A 22,879-nucleotide genomic window follows, 5' to 3' on the forward strand; every position below is an offset into this window, starting at 1 on the left:
TTTATCTGTGGCTTTTATTTTGCAAATCGGAACAAATTTTATTTTAGTTGTGTCATCTGTTTGAGGAAGGTGGTGTGTAGAAATAGCAGGAGAATTTATTTTCTTCCGAATTTAATAAATAGGTGTTACTGTGTCTAATAGTCGGCAGTCAATATACAGGAATTCAGGTATTGTAAATTGGTGTTTACGTTCTAGCTGTAAAAGATGATTAAGGATACCCTAACCCCTTTTTTAATTGTCAAATACAAACTGGTTGAATAGTAGCTTTAGTTATACAATACGAATATAACGGTGATTCTTGTATTTGAGTATGCTGTTGACAAGTATTTCATAATCTGTACCAGGATAAATAGAAGAGCTGAACTTCATTTGCAGTTTATCGAAAATTCATGCAGCAGTGATGGAGAACGATATATTTGACCTATCTGAACGTGATGGTGTGACATCCAATCCCATATACTCAGGTTTTACTCCTTATCCTTCAGTTGACCATACAGGAAATGGACGAAAGTGGTACAGGAAGGCAGCACACAGGTAAATGACTTGCTGATATTCTATTAAGAAAAGGTTGAGGTGTTCTTTATTCAAGGGCCATATGTTGCGTTATTGTTAAATGCAGTGAAGTGGTACAAGTATAGGATTTGATTTTTGTTCCTCAAAGCTAATATAGCCAACTTCACCAGGAAGAGAGAAATGTCCTTTGAACGTGGCATTATGTAAGATTGAAACCATATTTTGGCCAACTCCAGGGATCTGTATGTGTTTGTCTATCAGTTTGAGTTGCTGTAAAATCCTGGATGTTTGTACCTACTGTTGTATGTGCAAGTCTGCTTTGTAGTGGGTAAAAGGATCTTGGTAGAAATTATGACTCCTTTTAGGAAAAGGCTGGATCTTGTGGCCATATTTGCAGTGACAGTAATGCGTGGGCAAAATACCAGGTTAGGCAGGCACAAATGACTTCCCCTCTGTACTTCCACAATGGAGTCTAAGCCCTACCCGTGTCTCCAGTTGTGTGACATTATGTGTAATTTCAATATGGACATGATCAAGAAACACCACTGTGTTAACTATTTATTGCATTCATGTAAGCTAAACAGGTGGTGGTGCGTAGCGAGTTTCCAGGAAAGAAAGAAACAACAGTATGATTTAAAAAATGGTACTGGAACTCCACCAAGAATCATTAACATTTTATAAAGTCTTCATTTAATATAAATTATTTTCTCATTGACTAGACCAGTTCATTTGTAAGTTGTAACAGAATATCTGCCAGGAGTCAAGCATCTGTTGACGCTGCTGTCTGAGCTGTTGAAGATGTGTTCTTTTCTATCTTCTCAGCTGTTTAATTATAAATACATTGTTTGTGCATGAGCATCTTTTTCTGTGCCCTGTTCCCAATGGCAGCTTATATCTCGGGGGGAGGGGGTAGTCAGGTGATCCTCGCAGTCTTTCTTCCCAACTATTTAAAGGTTTGTTTTATTTCTATGTCGTGTCTGTGACAGGTATTACTGCAGTGAAACTGGTTTCTTCCATCTCTTTTTGCAACAAATTGGTGGTGGCAAATGTATGAAGTTTTTGAAAGGGTATCATCTTATTCAATCCTCAAAATAAATGATTCTTACTTTTCTTTTGCACTAAATGTGAGGGGCAAGCTCAAAGAGTAACGTGCTTTTGAGATTGTGTGTGTGTGTGTGTGTCTTATCTCGGAAACTGTTGAATTAATGTCAGTTAAATTTGGTGTTGGGTGTAGACGCCAGTAGTTGTTTGGTCAGTGTAATTTTTATTTGTATCAGAACATGAGGCTTATATGGAACTTCATATATTCTAAATAGGGCAATACTTATAAAGCCTACTTTCCTGATGCACAGTCTTCAAGTACTACAGATATTGTCTTGTTAGTGTCACATCTATCAAAACAATGGAATGCAGCTCAGGTTTTTTGTTAGCCAAATTCCTGCACAGATGTTGCTAACCGTACGCTGGTCATGCGCTGGAAGACCATTCTGACGTGTGACATAATGATAATATTAAAAATATGTTATATTTTCAAGAAATTTCTGTACTGTGTCTGCCTAAAATGTTTCTAGGGTATTCTGTGTTTGTCGTAGATTTATTTTATTATAATCGCATTGTATCTTCTGATACCTGCACTCTGAAGAGCCATTTGAATGCTGGTCATCGTCATGGCACCGCCGGTGTTTTAAGTCGTACACATTCTGAGTGTTATGTGGAACGCGTACTTTGACCAATTTTCAAGCGGCTAACAATCGAAGAATGCTAGCACACGTTCTTTGAGAAATACTCTGCCGCTGTTCACTCAGCAAGCACATTCATGGACACTGAGGAAAGTGGTCGGGGACAGAACTATTATTAGTAGTGGTTTGTGGCCAACGTGCTCCCATGACCTCAGCCTCTGTAGCTGTTGTTTACAGGGAACCATAAAGCAAAGTGTTTACAGATCAAATGCTCACACAGTACAAGAACCGAATGAAAATGTCTGAAGGGAAGTTCTGTTTGCCAAGAGAAACTTCTGCGTGTGAATTTAAACTTTTTACGGAGGTGGCGGGAATGTGATTAGAGCGAGTGTGAGCATTTTCAGCATCTGCTGTAATTGGGGTGTGACTGGTTCAACTTGACATTCCATATCCCCACAGACCAACATGACGTGATGCGAGCGTGACAGGTCCAGCAATTACCGGGATGTTCAAAAACAATCTCGCTGTTTATACCAAACTGGACTACAAGACGTTTTGCAGACTCTTCCTTGTTGTTTTTCATTCAGTACTGCAGCAGATTAGTTAAATATTTCTGTTTTCATATCATTAACTTATAATCGGGCTTTTAAAACTTTTAGGTCAAAAGGATATGTGCCCTTCACTTCTATATATACTCTTATTTGTTTACCCAGTGTTTCATGCAACATGGCATATAAATGTTGAATGAACATCGATGTATTGAATCAGGTGATTATTTATTGCCTTTCTAATAAAATATGCATAAATTATCAGGTTGAATAGCTATTCAAATACATAACTGCATCTTCTTCAACAGAATGGGGGTCCGCAGTGGCCGCGCAGTCTGAGGCGTGGGCCTTGTGCCGCTTGGTCGCTGGGACCGTGGGTTCGAATCCCACTCAAGCCACGGATGTTTGTCCGCGTTTTTCTGTTTTGTGCTGTCCTGTGTACAGGTAGAGGCCTTGCGACGGGCCGATCCCCCGTCCAAGGAGTCCTACCGAATGTCTACAGATCAAGCACATCGTAATGAGTTCTGTATTTATCCTGTTCACGTCTCCTTTGCATGATGAAACATACAATTCGATTCGAGCTTCATATGAAGATCGGGTTTGCGTTTTACTGATATGAACCAAAATTAAAATTGCAGGAAGACTTTGACTATAGACATCAACACCGAAATTCGTCCAGTAATTTTGGAGATGAAACGTGGATGGACGGACAGTACTTTGTGCGATTGATACGTAAAATCTTAGGCCGATCGAAGCGACAAATGAATGAAGAACAGCGCATCTGTGTTGCTCTTTGGACCCAAGTGTCTCTCGCGCGTGATGTTTGTTGACATGACGTGATGACCCGTGAAGCCTGTGATAAAACTGAGTCGTGGCGTCACGAACACTTCGCTGTTATCAGGAACCTTAGTTGTTCGTGCATCAGCAGAGTGACAGCACGTGATGCCGGAGTTGGGTGCCACTGACTCGGACAAGAAGAAGGGACGTAGGACTGTAGGCCGCCCCAGGATGCTGCGGTTCGCCGTTGAAGAGCCGCTGTCTCCGCGCACCCTGGGCGTTCCGTCCCGTTTTGGCTCGCAGTACCCTCCCGTTCCTTTGACGCGAAATGATCGATCAGAGAATGACCTGGACTGTTTCGCCGAAGGAGTGACTTCGGTGGAGCACAGCTGGATTGACGGGCGGGAGTTACCTCACAGGTATCCTTCAGGAAGCACTGGTTAAATTGGCGTCTCCCCCCCCCCCGCTCTCGGGGGGGGGGGGGCGCCTCACTTCACGGCAGTGACCATAGTGCTTACACATGGCGATCGTGTCTTCCTGCTGTTCCCGGGGGAAAAACCGAACTCTTGCTTGTTGGGGGCGTAGGTCCACTTCGTGAGGTCCATTTTCTTTCTTTCTTTCTGTCTTGATCACGCAAGGGTAACGAACCAAGGCGATTTACGGCTCTGTCGAGCGTTTTCGTTGTCAGTCATAAGACCACCTCCTCCCGTTCGCCTTGGTTTGGTCATCCTGACACTACTTGGTGAAGGGTGGACATTATAAGGCCCTCACGCAGTCTTCTCCAGCCTCCTTTGGTTACAAATAACGTGTTCTAATCAGACAGAAAATTCAAGAAGGATCAGGGTTCCTGGAAACAGATTACGTGCTGTGGTTTAGGGCGTTTCAGTGGGTTGAAAAGAGTAACAAGAAACGCACGCAGAATTTTGTAAGGGAAGCGAATTTTGAATCGGAGGTTAGAGAATCTTACAAACAAACGGACTGCAACGACGTGAACTAAGTTGAACCCGCGTGTTAGTTAGTCTTTTGTGATTCTCGTTCCCTCCTCGCTTCAGAACGTTAATTTTGCCTGTTTGATAACGACCTCACTCTCAGTCTCCGTAAACAATTAGAGTGTTTTGTGTTTGCACAAGATCAGAGCACGATGAGTCTAGGTCACGTGTGGTGGATAATGAACCCTCCTCGCTGCACGCGATTACCAAAACTGGGGTAAGAAAACATTCGTCTGGAATTATTAATGGTAATGGATGATTATACAAATGCAACATTTATCTGCGGGTTCTTTTGGGGGGTGGGGGTGTATTTGAAACAGAACATGGTCGCTGTTTGAGCTCAAACTTAGCGTTCAGCCCGGGATTGATCAGGATGGAATTGGTATTTGACGAAAGAAAAGGCTACCCGACGCTTGGCTTCGTGTGGCCACTCTCCGTTTGCCTTCTGAGAAGTGCCTTGGGTAAATATCAAACGTCTTCCTGGAAACTGCCTTTGAACATTGCAAGTTGTGTGGTGACACATATTTTGTTATTCCGAAGGCCGTAGCTTTCTTGCGAAACGATAAAAGATGTGTAATTAGCTGATTAAATGTGCCTGCGCTCATGACGTTTTTAAACATGTCATCATCACCTGTCATTTGCCTAGGCTTCTGTCATTAGGTAATGTTCGGAGTTCAGTGCCCGACGCGTGGCTGAAGGGGCTGTACTGAAAAGTGGAAATTAACGTAGAAAGCTCCGGATGCTTTCGTGTTTCTGGTCATTTTTAAAGACTGCAGATCGACCGCAGATGTTATATGTTGGGACAACCGAAACGCCTTTCGAACATTTGGCTTCAGAGAGTTTTACGTAGTCACTTGATGTGCTCAGAAATGTACATTAGGCTATCTCGTGCCTGTTATAACCCGACTTGACTTTAATCCGATGCAGGAAAGCGCGAGTTCCTGTCACGTGTAAGAAAGGTCGTCTCGATTTATTTAACGACCTCCTGAATACGAAGGATGGTGCGAAGAAAATGCCGTCTGTGGTGTTGGTTTCTTTTGCAAGCGTGTCGCGGGCTGTAGGGATGTTTTAGAGAGCCTGCGGCCTTTTGTTATCCTGCATCAAAACAAACGAACCAACTAACTGTTATTTCCCCACATCCTTGTCGTTTGTAATATCCTCGCAGTGAATTCGGCCTTCCTGCGTTGCCTCGCATATGCACAGGAAGTTCTTGAACGCAAACTGCGTTCCTCGCGTAACTTTGCGTGCGTCGTATTAGGGCCACCCCAATACGGGATCTGATGTTGCGTAAGACTTTGGCGCAGACGGCGGCAGCTGCGTGTGGGAGCGAGCGAGGCCAGCGGCCGGTTGACATTCTGTGCTCCGTTCTGTAGCATTGGTAGCTGAAGTGTGTTGAGGGCAGGGATCTGTCAGAGATGGTCGTGATGAATGAGCGAGAAAATGCACCAAATGAGTGAGTATGAACGTGCTTCCAAGTTGAACGAGTCTTTCGGTGACCTTCCGAGTTTCCGCCAACGTGTCTGTGTTTGCCGTGAAAATGAAGGTCTCTCGAAACAGCTGTGTTCTGTTTGCCTTCAGACGACTTCGAGACAATTTTGATTCATCTTTTAAAGTTCACTGGTAACTATAAAGAATTCTTAAGTATTTAGACGAGCTTCGGCTTCAGAGGGTGAAGGCCCAGGACGAGGGTGGAACTCTCTCCCCCAACCACGGAACCATAACCGGATTGGTGACACGGTCACCAGCAGTATCATAATCTGCCCTCTGTGTCGAAGGATTTGTCTGTCACGCTTGCAAGATTGCACTAGGTGTGATAATTGTATACTTTATATTAATTGTGCACAGTAGCCCGAATTGAGACCCGGTGCCCGTCATCCTGAAATAGACACCTCGCTCGCTCAGCTGGTCGAGAGGTTCCCACCTTTTGTGGAACCGAAAGGTTCATTTCCGTGTTCGCCCCCTGGCCCAGTCTTTTGGCGACTTGAATGCAGTCAACCTCTTTCTTTAAGATTCCGTTTAATATAACCCTTCCATCGACGACTAGGTCTAAAAGCTGTCTCTTTGCATCAAGTTTTCCGTCTGTCGCCGGTGGCCCAACAATTTGTGCAAACCGTTTTGTCATATACAGTGGATTCCGGTTAATTGGGTCACATCGGGGCTAGAACACTTTGACCCACTTAAGCGTCTGCCCCAACTACACGAAGTTCCACGTAAAGGTTAAAAAGTTTTGTTCTTTAAGATTCGTCCCGAATTAACCGATGACGCAATCAACCGGAATCCACTGTATAAATCGTTTCGAGAAATGTTTAAAATAAAATTTGTGTTCCTCTGTATTGTTAACGTGCTCAGTTTTAGTTGCGTCGTAAGCTGGATTTACAGGTTGGTCGTATAGGAGACGTAATCGACATCGTTAAATGATTTAAACAGACGGACGTTGGTAACCCTGGAAGTCACAGAGAAGCAGTGCTTAGAGTAACCTGAGCTGTACCTTATCGCTGTCTGTTGCAAGCTCCGTGTCTCTTCAAGAGTAACTTTGGTGGTGTTAGCTCGAACGATCTTCCAGTGTTGTTCACGATCGTGTTTCATTTCATTCGTCTTTTCCATAGAAACCGTATTATTAGATGTCATCACAGGAAAATCGTTCAGAAATCTCGTGTTCTCCCAGTCTTTGCAGTGGAATGTGGTGTGGTCGTTTGAGGGCACTGTACTACCAGGGTTGTTTTTTGTAGACACTGTGCCATGCAAGTAGACCGACAAGACTTCCTACCTGGGACAAAGTAAGTGCACGAAGGAATGGACGAAGGCCCGCCCATTTCTGACGTTCCTGGGCAGACCACGTCTCAGACGTGGCGAAGGAAATTTGCCGATCGTCTTAGTGGCTGCAGTGGTTTTGTTTGCAGACGAGGGGCATCCAGTAAGTTTTAGGACAAAACCAGTTCTGGGTCGACGTAAATTTTCCACACCCCCGTATAAAGATAGACTTTGTTTCTCCCGATGCATTCTGATGTGTGTAGAGGTTCGTGGTTGTCACTTGTCCTCAGCTAATTGCGATGCATTTCGTCTTTGTGACGTAAAAGTATCGCACGACACGCCAAGTACCATTTTCGACAGCCATCGTTGCTTCTTCAGGTCCTTCGAGAACTGAGTAGACTTATCTACAAGCAATTAAGCGAAACTGCTGATATCGTGAAGGGAATTCGGACTTGTTAAGACGCGAGATACTTGGAATGTCTGCTGTCTGATACCCACTAGAGCGCTTTGTTTTATAAGCCCCGTGAGATAGGTAAACAGAATCCAGATTGTTCGACCTCGATACGGACCTTTGGCCGAGAAGTGCAAAACAGAGTTAGTAGAGAGTCAAGAATCTGTTCTTAATTGTTTCAATGGTCGACGAGCAGTTTGTGTTTAAATGTTTTGAACTTTGTCGACTGTCAGCTGTTTGTAATTAGATAATTCAGCAAATTAATTACGTGAGTGTCGGGCAACTTACGCCCCTTAAATTGTCTGGATTACACGGTATGAAAATAATTACTTGTGCACTCTGTAATATTTTGCTTGTTTTATTAATATAGCCAGTCGGTCTGTGTTAAATACTCTCAGAATTTTAAACTAGTTTTAGAATCTCGTAGTGATATTAGGAAGTGTTTTAAGTAGCTTTCTTTACAAACGTTGGTGCCTTAAATTGAAATTGATTATGGAGGACGTCGGTCTGTAACGATCAGGTTTTATACAGAGGACACTTTTCACTTGGGCTGTTTAATATTTGTAGTTATTTTGACATAAATAATTGTGTGTTTACAGTACAGGCCAGAGAATTGCGTCTCGATTGCAGTTGCTAATAACTTTGTCTCTTTTTGTTCGTAGAATTTTTGTCAATCGGAGTCTGCATCTGGAAAACATAAAGTTCTATGGCTTCGATATGGATTATACGTTAGCGGGTGAGTACCGTGCGACGAACGAAGTTTCCTTAACCCGAGAGTTTGCCACTCCGGCCGCTTTACCCCGCCGTGCGCCCTGTAGTAAGTGTCCATGTATTTTTGCATTTTTGTGCAGACTTTTGGCCAGCGATACACGCACGACGTAGAGCGCGTAACTCGGCTATTTTTGTTCCAGATAGTCGGTGTTGAAAGCGGGGCTCACGCTTCTGAGCGAGTATTTTTCGCATGTAAGCTCGCTGATTGTGGTGGTTAGTAATTTGGAACCAAAGACGGCAAAACAATGAGTTGGCCCCAAAAAATTATTTGCGTTGTTGTCAAATGGTAAAACTTCCGGGTGTTAAACGGAGGTGTAAGTGAGGACGCTCTGAGTTGAACTCAACCGTGTACATGCGGGGACTCACAGCGTAAAATTAGTAATTTTCTGAAAATGGACGCGTGCAGCATAGCGGCCTGGCGCCCCGGCTCTGGACCAACATTTTCGCCTCGCAGTTGCGAACTTCTGATGCGTAGAACATAACAGATTTTATTTGAAACGTTTCTTACTCCGGTAAATATCCAGAGACGATTGTATTATCTGAGGCTTTCGTAAGTTGTCTTTATACGAACGAACTCGTCTTCGGATGCAGGAAGCATTTCCGCATGCCGACTCTGCTAACTCCTCGGAGTTTTAGCGCCTTTTTCTTAAACAGCCTCTCATATTAAGGCATTAACGTGACACTGAGGGCCTTTGAGAACAGGTTCCTGAGGGGAATATTTATACCCCGAGGAGGGAGGACAGAGAAAATTACATTACGAGGAGATTCACTGAATATTGACAAGAAAAGTTAATGTGGATGGTCTGAAATCTACACAAAATTGAGGTCGGAAGACTAGCTGAAGACAGCGTTTGGAAAACATTGGCGTAAATGTGAGTAGAACTTCACCACGAAGTGTTAGGAATTCCGGTCATCTTGCTCAGTGTAGGGTGCAGTTGCACTTTCGTGATCCATAAAGGACGCGGACTTTGGGTGTGTTTGAAGGCGTATTCGAACCGACGGAAGAGAGACGCTGATCTGCGGGCATGCCGCGATCCTGATGCTGTGATACATTTAAGATTTAACATCTCGAGTAACTTCTGAGCAGTTTGTGGTGAACGTATGGGCGCAGGCCTCACCTACACGGTTCGTGTTTCCGCTGATAGTATTACGACCTGTAACTGAAATATTTTGAAAGAATAAAATCCGTAGGTCTGCCTCTTAGTGGTGAGAGCGTCCAGGGGAATATCTGCTCTTGCGAAAGGTCAGAAACGATGTTCATTACTCGGCTCCGGTGTTTATTAATTTCGCAATCCAGTGTAATGAAAAATTGCGCAACGAATTTAGTTGGCTTATGAAATCCAAGGACCAGGAGAGGACTATGGCATTTGCGTAGAGAACTCGGCTCAACGGATGAATGAATGCTGTTGGCTGTCACACTCTCTGAGATGAAGCTTTGGAAATGACAGGCAACTGAACCCGTCTCGTTGTTGCAGAGTACAAGTCCCCGCAGTACGAGAGGCTGGGCTTCAACCTGGTGAAGGAGCGACTGGTGTCCTTGGGTTACCCACAAGAAATCCTTGAGTTTGAATATGATCCATCGTTCCCTGTGAGGTTAGTTACAAGTATGTGGTTTCGTAAGGAGGCCTCCATGTCATATCAGAATTAAGAAAATGTCGTCTATAAAACACCAGAGTCGTAGGCCCAGGACGTTTCACATTTTATGGATGAGCGAGCAGTTGTTACTCAGGAGATCCGAAGTTTGTGGTGGGAGGAATGGCACTGACTGGTATAATGCCGAGTGTCTTCTTTGTCCGCGCTCCTCGACTGGGACGTCTTCTCTGATGTGGTCCTGAAATAAGGAACATTAGTTTCTTTTTTCTGTTGAATGCCTAATGAAAATCAAATCCGACTTGCAAAATTATTTCCATTCCCAAAATATTCAATTACTGGAATTCTCGCCTGCCTCTCCTTTGGCTCATTAATCTTATTAATTGTGATATTAAAAATATTTTCCCTTTATTTTTCAGAGGTCTGTGGTTTGATTCTCTGTATGGAAATTTGCTCAAAGTTGATGCGTACGGTAATATTCTTGTTTGTGTCCATGGATTTGAGTTCCTGAAACAGTAAGTTGAATTTATTTGTATTTAAATGAGCAGAAATTGACAGAACATTTAGTTGTTCCCAAATTTATTTGGGGGTCTGTTTAATCACACAAAAATTCTCAGGAAATAAATGTCGAATGACGATAACTTTGTAGCAGCAGCGGGAGTAGCAGTAAGGAGTTCAGATTGTCAGTCTCTCAGAATGATAAAAATTGAATTAATTTGCAAAATGAAAGTTGAGAACTCGCAGACGTGATCCGAAAGTAAGGTTCTGTAATCTCATTTTCAGTTCACAAGTGTATGAATTGTACCCAAACAAGTTCCAGCAGTTGGACGAATCGCGAGTGTACGTTCTCAACACCTTGTTTAATTTGCCCGAGACTTATCTTCTGGCATGTCTCATAGATTTCTTCACAAACTCACCGCAGTACAGCAGGTCAGTGCTTTTGTTTATGTTAGCGTCCACGGCGACATCCGTCAAAATCATTGATTGATCTTCCTTCTCTGTGTACTTCTCTTCTGAACAGCAGTTTTGACGTATTATTATAATTAATCATTGATAATAGTGCCAGTCATTTATTTTACGTTTACAAGTCGTAATTCCCATTTTTCAGGGATAAAACTGGAGTGAGGGGCGGGGAATTGTTCATGTCCTTCAAGTCCATCTTGCAGGATGTTCGTAATGCAGTGGACTGGGTGCACATCCAGGTACTAGAGTTATTTGCATGTTCCTTAATAATAGATCAGTTGACGCGGCCGTCACAGAAAACGCTCGATATGTCCGCCAACTTTTACAGCAGAATTAGTTCCGCGTGTTTGTCTTTGCCCATTGCCATCGCTCGATGCTACACCAAAGAGAAGACATTTTGCCGGAAATATTTTGTAAAATTGGAGTGATTGCCGTGAAGTAGAATTCTCATTTTACTTGAAGTTAAAAATGTAGCTTTCAAATTATTTGTAAAAAAAATTTTATGTGCACTGACCATAAATCTGTAGACCACCAGGTCTCTTTCTCTCGTCAACACGTCATATTGCGACACAAGGCAGCGATTTGCCATTCCGTAGAACAGATTTTAATGACATTCAGATACATAGTGGGCTCACAGTAAATAGGATAGCAGAGAAAGAAAGGAACTTGTCGTCGGTCGACGGCACCGGACGAATCATTGACTGAAATTTTGTGGTGAACATTCGCAGAGGATCCGTTCTAATTCACATGTTAATTCTTTTTCCCAGGGAGATCTAAAATCTCGAACAATAAAGAACTTGGACGAATATGTGAAGAAAGATGAAAGGTTGCCTATGTTTCTGACAAGAATCAGAGAGAGTGGAGCTAAGGTGTTTCTCCTTACCAACAGCGATTACTGCTTCACTGACAAAATAATGACATACTTATTTGACTTCCTTCATGGTGCCAGGGTACGTACCATGGACAAACCATAACCAACATAATTTCAGTTCTTTGATTTTGCTAAGAAGTAAAAGTATTTCTGTTGAAATTAATAGACGATCAAATTGTTTTCTGTTAGGTTTTTATTTTTATCAAAGTTCTTAACTCTTTGAGGTTAATTTGTGTTCATGTAATGTATTTTTTAAATTAATAGACTGGCTCTGATAATGGACACTTAACATGATATTCCAGATGCCAAACCGGTTCCTTTTGAGGTTCAGTTGCTTTAATGTACAACACACTTCCTGATCCAGTTCAAATTATTATTTTTTAAAATTTCAAACTGTCAGGCTCCGTGTACGTTTGGAATGGTAGAGTAGAATTTGGTCTCCAACGCGGGACCTCAAAGAGTTAATGTGACGGATTGTTAAACTTGCATGTCAGGAACTTGTTTGTATTTATTTTGGAGTTTAACCTTTAACCTTGTTTACATTTTTCAAGTTCCTTGTATAAATATTTTGAAATAAACTGAATTTTGAAAATGTAGAACATTACGATGAATAGTTGGGGTTTGCTTGAGATCCTTGGTGTTTTCAGCATTCTTTGGGACGACAAGTTACTGTATTGCTAGAGGCGGGCTCACGACCCGCGCGTCCTCCACCAACAGCATTGTAATCGAGAGGTAATAGTTGTAACGCAAGATGTGCAAATTTGCAGTAAATGAACAGTAAGAAATGGCTCTTTCACGTGCCTTTGTTTTAACTTCTAAAGTCATTTTTGCCTAAAGCACTTGGTTTGTTAATTCTTTCCACAATTTTCGTGTCGTGTTTCTGCCTGGTATGGACGTCTCATGGAACCAGTTTTGAACTATTAAATTGTCATTTAGAAATTTATTTCATGCCTAATAGGCAGTAAATAGAAATTTGGAAGCTTATTATTTGGCTCCCTCTATTATATAACTTGCCCATTTACTTATGATTCTATTTTAAAACTTATTTGCATAATTAACGTCTAATATGTGCCTCAGTAAACAAGAAACTAAATCTGCCAGCATATTGTTGCATAACTTCATTATTATGTTATAATTTTCTGCACTTTTTTCCAATAAGAATGTTAACGTCTCAAGTATTGACAATAATCAGATTTGCATTTAGCGTCTTTGTGAAATACACGTTCACATTAGAGCACGAATGATGACTGGCTTTTCCACGTCTAATAAATTCAGAAAGTGCAGTTGTGTGTCACTACAATTGATTTACGCCACGTAACGTACAATTTTAAAATAATTTTTCTGCTTACAGGCAGATGAACCTCATCGTGACTGGAAAACGTACTTCGACACAATTGTCGTAGATGCCCGAAAGCCCCTGTTCTTTGGTGAGGGGACAATCCTTCGTCAAGTGAATACAAGCACGGGAGCACTCAAAATCGGTACTCACATGGGCCCACTGCAGAAGGGACAAGTGTATTCTGGTGGTAAGTGGAGCATGCATCGTGCATCAACAGTTGATAATTTTCTAAATGACTTTGACACTGGTTGATACACCAATGGACGATTGCAAGACATTCAGTACATTTTATATCCTCCAAAAACAATTTTCTAATATTAATTTCTTCATCACTCTTCAGTGTTTTTCTCCAAAGTTCACCACTTGCCGAACGCAGTCGTCCACTCATTTTGACCACCCTATATACGTGTTTCTTAATTACAGGTTCGTGTGATGTTTTCACTCAGCTCATCGGTGCAAAGGGGAAAGATGTGTTATATATTGGAGACCACATCTTTGGCGACATTCTCAAATCAAAGAAAATTTGCGGATGGCGCACATTTCTGATTGTACCAGAGCTAGTGCAGGAACTCCACGTCTGGACGGACAAGTGTCAACTGTTTGCCGAACTGCAGGATCTTGACATTATGCTAGGGGAGATGTACAAGTGAGTGCTTTTCTGCTCCTTAGCGACCTCCTACAATATTTATTTTATTTTGCTCTTGTCGCAACAAGGCGAGCGAGACGGTCTGTGAACTGGGGCTGCTAATGAGTCCATTGACTGTCACTCAGATGATGTGTGAGCGAGAATGGATCAGAGATGGAATGATATTAACATGGGAAAAGTTAAGGACTCGGAGAAAAACCTGTCCCAGTCCCACTTTGTCTACCACAAATTCCACCAGGGGCGAATCCGGTCCTTTGTGGCGATATGTTGGCAACAAGTCATCTGATCTCTGGCAGAGGCAAACCTGCTGTGGCTGCGTGCAGGAGTCTTAGATTCCTGTATATTTCGTAATGTAAATAGTTGAAACAGTCTAAGTAGGGCAGAACTCGTTAAGTCTACTTTCCCAGCACAGATCTTGTGTTGTTGATGTATTTAAGTAACATAAGGTGATTTTTGAAGGCAGGTCTTACTATTAATACTCATGTTTTATGTTGGACTTGTCAGATACATCCTCAAAGATTCATACTGTCTGCCTAGCTGCAGTGGTTCGCTAGTTATCACGGAGGAACTGGGTTAGGTATAGGAGGAGGTTGGACAAGGCAGAAGCTTATGGGGGAAGGGGAACAGATGGAATGAAAAAAAATGAGGAAATTAAATCTGTTAATAGTATTTTAAAGTACATTAGGTTTTATTAATGGTTAAATTACATTTATTTTTTAGAAACTTGGACAGTAGTACAAAGGAGAAGCCAGACATCTCAAAGCTGAGAAATGCAATTCGGGATGTGACCCACAAGATGGATCTGGCATATGGAATGATGGGAAGTTTATTTCGGAGTGGATCTCGCCAGACATTTTTCTCATCTCAGGTGGTGCGGTATGCCGACTTGTATGCGGCCACCTTCCACAACCTCATTTACTATCCGTTCAGTTACATGTTCCGTGCCCCTGCCATGTTGGTAAGTTACGCATATGTACATATACATAAACATTTCCTGCTACTGAATTATATAAGCTACATTTATTTTAAAAGACTTAAATTTTTCTATTCCAGCTCAGTTGTTTTTTCCCTAAAAATCTTTAAGCCAGGACCAAGGGAGGCTGAACTAGAATAGGCATTGGCAGCGTTTCATACAAACAAATCCAAAGTTCTTCTACTTTCAGATGCCACATGAATCAACAGTGGCTCACGAGCAGAGGTTCGTGATGGAAAGTCCTATGATATCACGAACGCGCACTTTCACAGTCATTGACGATGAGAATTCATCGGAAAATAATGTTAATCATCACCATGTGAGTATTCAGTAGGTGTTTTTAATTCATGTTACATGCATTTGATTGTATTACAGCAAGACATTTTCTGTCTCCATTTAATTTCAGATTAGAAATGTCCAACACTGAAACAGGAACACGAAGGTTTGCTCAGATTTTAAGTACACTTATTTCGAAATGCATCTTTTGTGATTCTGTATTCATCATGTGTCTTGATCTTTGTTTTTGTAAAGCAAATAAAAATGTCTTGTTACCGAAAGATTCTATTATTAATGAAGTTTAGTGAGCAGTAAAAATAATGTGTAAAGAATGCATAAAACCTGAACATTTGAAAATGCTTGAATCTGCCTGTGTCCAAGTTTTGAATCTTACCAGAAACTTTCACATTAAAAATATTTTCATTTTAGTTACTGGAACGGTCCCATAGCCAAGTACCACACACACGACCGGAGACACCACGGTGCGTGACCCACAATCATGACGAGGATTATTCGGATGAAGAGACGGACAGCAAGTCCTCAGAGGAGAAGGCTGGATGAATAAGCAGGATATAGTCTGGAGGTAACAGATTCACCATTGTCACAGAGTGACTTGAGTGAAACCCTGTGACCAAACACTCAAGAAAAGATATAATTTCAGTGCCTGTAGCTGACGTGCTTGATTTTAATTATCATGGCAATAAAAATAATTTTTTACGCATTTCTGGAATGAACATACATCAAAGCGTAAGGTGGGTCGTATCATATATTTATTGATCTTTGCTAAATACAAGACGAAGGTGAGTGTTATAAAATGAAAGTACAGCATTGTAGATGCTGGCTTAATTATGTCTTTCTTACCCTTACGTAAATGTTATCAAATTATAATTGTCATAATTGTTAATAACATCTGCAGACTTAATACGAAATGGCATTTTTACGGATGCTTGTTACGCGGTGACAAGCTTGTGTTCTAGCGTGTCACTTTAATGTACGCAGCGCAAGTTGCAAAGAACAGTCTGGATTCATATGAAGGCCTGTCGTGATGTTAATGTATCCATAGCAGCTGTCTTGAACATTACAAGATGGAAAAAGTTACAAACTATAACGATATGCATTTTCAAACTCTTCTGGTCATAGTTGTTGATACTAGACACATTACTCTTAATTTTGTCAAACTAGAATTAGTTTTGTGCACACAAGAAGCATGGCATTAATGGTATATTTGTAAATGTATCTTTTTAACATGAAGAAATGTTTTGTATGTGTTCTGAGAACACAGTGTTAAGCATTTCATATTTATGTGGGTAAATTTTATCACAGTTTTGTAGATGGTATTTTTCTCCAGTGTTATGTAATTCATTAACAGCATGCCATTGTTTTACAGATATTTTGTATCTTTAGTAGGTTTCTACGTATATCCAGTATCCTGCACCCTAGGGCACAATAATTGGATCAGTAAATTGCAATGAAACAGTTGATAATCCAAAATCTTGCACTATTAAAATTTGTGTTGTCTAGTGTGGACCATAAGTTTAAAAACACAGTAAATAATTATGTGTACAGTTCACGTATTTGATTGTGCAGTACCCTAACTACTCTTCCTTCATAAATCTTGGCCTGTTTGATCTCCTTACATCAATCTCCCTCCCTTCGTGGCTCTGAATTTAAAATTCTGTGTGGGATGCAGTTCTCTGCCATCCGTCCTACCAGTTTCTGTGTTCTTCAACTGTCATAATATTTGTAGTCTGTAACGTGTCGCTAATATCTTTCCTCGGTGTTTGATCACAGAATATGACTGATGCACTGGTCTCATAAATTTCATTTCAGCAGCCTGTCACATAACTAGCACTTCGCATCCATCAAATAAGTAAAATGGTGATGCAGTGCTAAAAATGATCACTTGCTCTTGCTGTAATGAGGAGCGAAGAAAGAACTTTCAGAAATCTATTGACATTGATGTCACGCAATTTCTGATGGTAACATTTGAACATGCCTCAATCATGGCTAAATTCAGACTGTGCGCTCCATAGTGGACGTGTGCTTTCACATCATTATGCTTACTGCAACTCACCACCAAAGTGCCACTTTCTAGTCCTGATAAATAGCCAATGTCCAGCACGCTTCACTGAACGAGTATGCTTCTTGTGTGATGTGTAAAAATTTACATCAAGTTCTGACAGTGGTGACTCTGGTAGCTAGAAATGCAAATGAGGCTACGGTGTGGTCTGGCTGACTTTGCATTTGGCAGGAATCTGGCTTTCGTCGTCACGACGTTTCAACGTTAAATTTACTTTTTAAAGAAATTTTACCAATTTTGTATTTTCAGTGCAATTTTCGATGATGATGATGCAGCTGATTGTATTACTCTTCAACATTTAAAGGTTAACTCCTGTCAGCTTTGACAGGTCATACATAGGAAGAGATACGCAACAGAACAGGTTTTAATTTTTAAAAATCTAATTAGTGAACACATCTCTTAAACATATTTTCCTTTAACAGTTGTACCTTTGTATATATACATCTTAAATTGAAGTAAATATCATAAACCGTATTTGAAAAACTTTTACTGAGTAACTGCAGAGCTTCTTGGAATTACATTTTTAACCTTAAACAGGAGCTCATATGCAGTAAATAATTTTATTAAAACAATGGACAAGTTAAAGGCAAGACACATAAATGCAGCTTCTTCACGACACAATTGTTGTATGTGAATGCTTCTAGCTCAGATTTAAACGAAATTACAGAAGTAGTTCCTCAAGATATTCCTGGAATTCTTCATCTCTGGATTTCTCTTCTGCAGCTTCTTTCTCTCTCCAAACCTTATCTTCACTGTCACCATCAGGCACTTCCTCATCCATATTAGGCTGCTGTTCTTGGTCGTCATAATTCTCTTCTGGACTTCCTTCATCTTTCCTCTTCTTCTCTTTGCTAGGTCCAGGCTGTTCAAGGTTGTGGTATTTCTCAACTTTATTTCTCGTCACTTCCCGTTTTTTGTGATGATAATTGAGTTTGTATGTGCACTCCGAACACAAACCTGAATAAAAATTTAAAATGCAATTAATTTGTTTTGGGACAGACACACACGCACATGCATGGTACTCCATCTGCCCGTTTCTCCTTGTTTTGTTTAATCATCCTTGTAAAGATTTTCTAATGAGGTTAATTTATTGCAGTGTCTGCATAGAACTGTGATACTTTGACTGTTTACATTGACTTACGTAGCTTCACTAATGCATTCTTCTTCTCTTCTTCCTCTTTGTAGGCAAAGTTCACTTCCCATGTTCTCAGTCCCTCAGATTCTGGGCAAGTTTTGTTTCCACAGGTGAACTGCCCCGTACCATTAACTACCTCTTGTTCTGTGCGCCACCTCATAGCAATCTGGAACGTGTACAAATAAAACATCAGAAACCTTCTTGCTGTAAAGTTCATCATAGACTATACAAGAATTGCCATTACTGTCTCTCGATACACATTATGTATACCTAGGAGTGGAGGTAGATAAATTGCATACAGCATGGTCCTTCTTGAGAAGTCACTCGGCTAGCCAAGAAATTCCCTACCTTTTATGGAACCCAAAGGTTCATTGCAATGTTCACAAGAGCCCAGCACTGGACCCTATCCTGAGCCAGATGAATCCAGTCCACACCCTTCGTCTTCTTTAACATCATAAGTCTGATGCTGATGTAGGATCTTCCATCTCATTCTGGGTCCCCCCATGTTTCTTCACCGTCCAGGTTACACAGTAACCTACTTTCTGGTAACTATTCATCCTCTGTACTTTCAGGATGGTTTTTGTATATTTCTATGCAGTATTCTAATTTATCACATCAGTGCTTCCCTTTAGATCTCTCAGGGCTGTCCAGGTGCTGAATACAAAAGGCACATTGCTGGCCCCTCTACTTTACATTTATTTATCTTAGTCACTGCTGATATTTCAGAGCCATGTGTCAGAACGTGGTTTATAAAACTTTTGTTTGTGTATCTTGTTTTACTTTTTAAGCCTGTAAGTACTTGGAGTTCAGTTACTTTTCTGTGTGCATCACAGTTTTTATAAAACAAAACACTGCACACAAGTAATTAGAGTTATTTGCTTCCTCTGATGTATTAGATCTAGGATTACTTTGTATCTTATTTGTTTTGGCACTACAAAAGTAACCATTTATTATTTGATAACTGAACTATTCAAATTACAATCCTAGTTTACAGTCCAGTGGATGGGGATGAGAAAATCAGGCTCTAAGCATTGGCTACGCAGAACCTGCCTTACTGGCCTGGGGTGCACAAGATGGTTGTCTTTGAGTAGCTATTGGCTGTCCAGCTGGTCAAGAATGTTCTTTACCACAGAAACTGCTCTCAGATCTTCCCTGGGCAAGATCAGCCCAGTTTCTCTCTAAACATTTCTATAAATTAATACTACAGAAATGTTTTTCATGAATAGTGGACATTAGATACATAAAATTAATAATTAAATACAAACCAAAGTGGAGAAATGATTTAAGAGATGGGCAGATTGGTTATAAAAATTTGTTGCTAGAAGAAGACATTACCTTATTTTCCTTGTATCTGCTGAGGTCACAAATGCAGTATTCTTTAAAGAGTTTGTCATAATATTTCTTGGCTAATTTTGCTTCCCATGACTCTGGTACGTCGTCTTCATCCCACAAAAAGCGATGGTTTTCTCTGATCACGTCAATATCTCGTTTGTCTCGTGACCTTAAAAAAGTGTAAACAATAAGCTCTTTTCAAAAGTAACTTATTTCTTCACATTCGTCCTTGATTTCAGACTTTATATTCATGACACAAAGACACACTGATTCAAATTTATGAAAAACAAATACATTTATATGATCAGGTCTTACCATTTTCCACTTAATAATGTCACTGAATTTTGTGTGTGTGTGTGATTTTCACGTGTCTTGTGCTCTTTTGTCATGTCCTTTGGCTATAGGAGGCTTTGCATGTTCATGTTCATGCCCACAAATTTGTGGTTTCATTCATTTGTTTTTTGCAGATAATTTCAAGTGAATATTTTTGTCTTTGAGGCGAAGCTGAACAGTCACAGCAAGTCATTTGGGAACAAACCTCAACTGTTAACATTTAACACTGATCAACAAAAGAAGATGGATGGAAGAAAGAAATTGGGAGAAAGCTGAAGGAAAAAGTAAGAACCATATTTGATATACCAAGTTGAAATGGATAATGTGATGAGAACTGAACAAGTACTGTAATTGAATTTGTACTTAGATTATGGGGATGGGGATGTGCTGGAGAAAATGTGTCCATTGAAATTGAAATTTTATTAACGGGTTTTATATATGTGAACAGTGTGGTGCATTAGCACTTAAAACTGAAATAGGGTGGACCGTTCATGTTTGCTGTTAATCTCGTCCAATTTTTCACTCCTAAATCCCAAAAATGAGGTGGAAGGAGAGGAGAACAATAAAAAGGAGTACAGAAAATGGAAGAGAGTACCTCAGCAGGGTTGGCAAGTGAAATTATTAGAGTCTGGTTTGTCTGCAGCAGTTTTTAAAGCTCAGTGCTCATTGACTTCGAAAGTCTGAGAAAAACTGGTTAGAATACACACGACTTACTTATTTCTTTTAAGGAGGTTTGTTTTGCCGTGGTAATACACCATATAGTCATTTATGAGCCGTTTATGAAGATCATACACTGAAAGAGATGAAAGTGCAGCTTTCAGTGTTCTTCGCTGGGTTGAAGTGTGACTCTCACTGGCAGCTGATCTCTTTAACATTTTGCCTGTTGAGTAAATCATATAATATAAAAATATATATATATTCACAGTATGGTTTTCATGATATTCCCTCCCTGCCGTGAGGCAGTTGCTGGGATGGCTGCTTAAAACAGGTTACGGTTGCTTCCGTATTCTTCCTCAAACAGCATTGTTAAATAAACAAATACAGTTTGCAGTCCATTCATAATGGATGGCAATCAACACTTAATGGGCAATTTTGTAATACTGTAAAAATCTGAATAGTGACCAGTACTACAATTTAAACTCCTGCGTGAAACCGTGTTTACAGCCCCATAATGTAATACTTATGATATAAGTCCACGAAGTAGAATCCTCCTTCAGAAGCTAATAGTTAATCAATTAGAGAGACTAAAGAAAACTATTATACTTCCTGTGTTACCATTTAAGCTAATCTGTTTGGTCTTACATGCCTTCATGGTTTGCTGCTTAGGCAGAGATACAGCTTCATCTGTATTTGTTACGTAATGCTCTGATTTAATTTGCCAGTCTCGTGTCTGGCTTCTGTTCAGGGACAAGTGCTTTGAGGATTTCCTTAATTTAATGGATAATAAAAATATATGTGAAATCTATGTCCAATCTGTAAGACAGGAAACATCACAACCATAATTAGATTCTGGCCTTCTGGGTTGTTGCGACATGTAGTCTTGTTTACCAACATTCTGGAGGAACATGCTTCTTACATCTTCAGGGTTGACATGAGTAAGTTAGGATGTTGATGGGTTATGTAGAGGTAGGCAGAGGATCAGGCCAGGGAGCATAGGAAAACTGGCCAATTGGGGTCATGGGAGGGGGGATATCAAGTTATCCGGGCCAACGGAAGCAAAGAACAGAAGAGTAGCTCTTGTCAGGACCACCACATAGGAAGGACAGATCTTTAAACATAGAATCAATGTTCTGTTTTAATAAAAATGTGTCTTGATAGCCTGATGATGTTTTGCTGAAACATGTTCCTCACAGGTAAATGTGTTTTAATTATGGTAGATGCATTACTTATACTGCCATAACATGCTCGCCAGAGCCTTATTTATGTGACCCACTGCACTCATAACTACATCTGAAGTCTGAGGATCTGATCCGCAAATGGTATAATGATATCGTGCAAGTATTCAGTTTAGAGCTAGAACAAGTTCCTGGTCATCAGTTACAAATTGTAGTTTACAGTTTGATTGATGTGTGACAAGAAACACAGTTGTGGCCCACTGATCTGGAATCTGACAAAGGGTATCTTGCTGCTAAGGTAAACATTTTCCATCTTTGTCCCTTGACAACTTCAGGTTATGGAAGAGCATGTGTAGGTCAAACTAATTTAATGTGTAGCATAAGAAATTGGCTTATGTCAAACAGAAGCCAAGCCACTGCTCTTCTTTTATGGCCAAATTTTGGGGTTTCCTGTACCCACTCAGGTTCGAGTTAACATAGGATGCGATTGGTGGTTGTACTGCAACACCTGAAAGCCTCGGTCAACCAAATCTTCAGGAATTCTGGGGTAGATGAGTATTTGAGTCTCAAGAGGCCTGTATCTATTATCAGGCATTTTCCCCACTTTCAATTAGTTCTTGGACATGGTGCATGCAACTTGCCTTCATGACAACTGTGAATCCAACATCTTTAAAATTTAAGCTGGTAGTTGTTTATTTCAATTAATTAAACTTTAAAGTGATGTACAGGTAGGCAGAGGAATTGGTCAACTAACAAAGTGTGTCATTAATTTTCAGTGCTTGTGTTTCAGTAAGAAATATCAAGCACTCGGTTATGATCGATGCACCTGCAGTCTGACCTATCAGACTTCCCCACAGGTCCACATGACCCACTCACGATTATGCCGACCAGTTACTCCAGCAATCCTGTAACCCATCTTGAAGGCAGGCAACCTCTTTATTAAATAATGAAAAGAGGGTGCAATATGGTGGCACTGCCAGTGTGGGATTGCGTTGGCCATGTTAGGTTACACCACACAAAGGTGAGA

The 22,879-nt window shown here is 40.7% G+C and overlaps 2 protein-coding genes across 8 annotated transcripts; one reads left to right on the forward strand and one right to left on the reverse strand.

Moving 5' to 3' along the window:
• Positions 1–31: 31 nt before the first annotated feature.
• Positions 32–21,478, forward strand: Nt5b (5' nucleotidase B). Of its 7 annotated transcripts, none has more exons than XM_022083837.2 (13): positions 32–167; positions 345–534; positions 8,371–8,444; positions 9,955–10,072; positions 10,489–10,584; positions 10,853–10,999; positions 11,178–11,271; positions 11,800–11,982; positions 13,255–13,429; positions 13,666–13,888; positions 14,609–14,846; positions 15,052–15,180; positions 15,567–16,702. In XM_022083837.2, the coding sequence occupies exons 2-13, from the start codon at positions 401–403 to the stop codon at positions 15,696–15,698; spliced, it is 1,743 nt and encodes a 580-aa protein (XP_021939529.1). In that variant the 5' UTR covers positions 32–167; positions 345–400; the 3' UTR covers positions 15,699–16,702. The 7 variants fall into 7 exon arrangements, with proteins under 7 accessions (XP_021939529.1, XP_021939539.1, XP_021939508.1 ...); XM_022083847.2 differs by having other exon boundaries at positions 36–167; positions 376–534; XM_022083816.2 differs by lacking the exons at positions 32–167; positions 345–534 and adding exons at positions 3,642–3,936; positions 20,152–21,478 and having other exon boundaries at positions 15,567–15,720.
• LOC147874434 (protein FRA10AC1 homolog) lies at positions 15,182–20,892 on the reverse strand. Its single transcript, XM_022083918.2, has 4 exons — positions 20,732–20,892; positions 19,688–19,853; positions 18,359–18,518; positions 15,182–18,174 (listed from the first exon to the last, which is right to left on the reverse strand). Exons 1-4 carry the CDS (start codon positions 20,890–20,892, stop codon positions 17,879–17,881), a joined length of 783 nt encoding a protein of 260 aa, XP_021939610.1. The 3' UTR covers positions 15,182–17,878.
• Positions 21,479–22,879: the final 1,401 nt, after the last annotated feature.

The sequence above is a fragment of the Zootermopsis nevadensis genome, unplaced genomic scaffold (genome assembly GCF_977971745.1).
Source record: "Zootermopsis nevadensis isolate Lab colony 2312 unplaced genomic scaffold, Znev_1.0 Znev_ptg000008l, whole genome shotgun sequence".
NCBI lineage: Eukaryota > Metazoa > Arthropoda > Insecta > Blattodea > Termopsidae > Zootermopsis > Zootermopsis nevadensis.